At 26.2% G+C, this 492-nt stretch overlaps 1 protein-coding gene across 4 annotated transcripts in view; it reads right to left on the bottom strand.

Annotated features, from left to right (window-relative positions):
• Positions 1 to 492, bottom strand: part of LOC102679313 (neuronal cell adhesion molecule) — a 34,055-nt gene that overhangs the window by 5,358 nt on the left and 28,205 nt on the right. For 3 of the 4 annotated variants that reach the window (XM_006609661.2, XM_006609664.2, XM_006609665.2), the window contains one exon: positions 404 to 492. In XM_006609661.2, the coding sequence (XP_006609724.1) occupies positions 404 to 446 (43 nt within the window). In that variant the 5' untranslated portion in view covers positions 447 to 492. The other variant, XM_031515238.1, reaches the window with a different exon arrangement.

Here is a 492-nt window from a genome sequence, read left to right as displayed (position 1 = left end):
TGAATATATTGAATGTATATATATATTATATATATATATATATATATAATTTTATAATTTTATTTAATTTTATTATACATTATAATTTTTATAAAAAAATCATTTGTATTTTATAACTTTTCATATATAATGTAAATCTAAAGAATTAAATACAAAATTACGATTGTTGTGCTATTGTATTATTAGTTTTTATTAAATCCTTCAAGAATGCAAGAATGAAAAACACATAATCTGTCAAGAAATTGAGATACTTGTTAAAATTTGCATAACTCGACCCTGAATCGTAACGATCGTGCACTTAGCCCGATTTATATGATGCACGTATACAAGCACACAAAGACCGAATGTATAGTATTGCATTGATCCGCAGGTGCATTTATGCTTGCAAAATTTTACTACTTACCTGCCAGAAAGAATATCAGCGTAATAATTCTATGACCAACCATTCTCCCATATTAGATGATCTCGCATAGATGCATACAGAAACGTGTT

Source organism: Apis dorsata, unplaced genomic scaffold (genome assembly GCF_000469605.1).
Source record: "Apis dorsata unplaced genomic scaffold, Apis dorsata 1.3 scaffold_59, whole genome shotgun sequence".
NCBI lineage: Eukaryota > Metazoa > Arthropoda > Insecta > Hymenoptera > Apidae > Apis > Apis dorsata.
The sequence above is the reverse complement of the archived record's forward strand: the minus strand, read 5'-3'. Positions and strand labels throughout refer to the sequence as shown.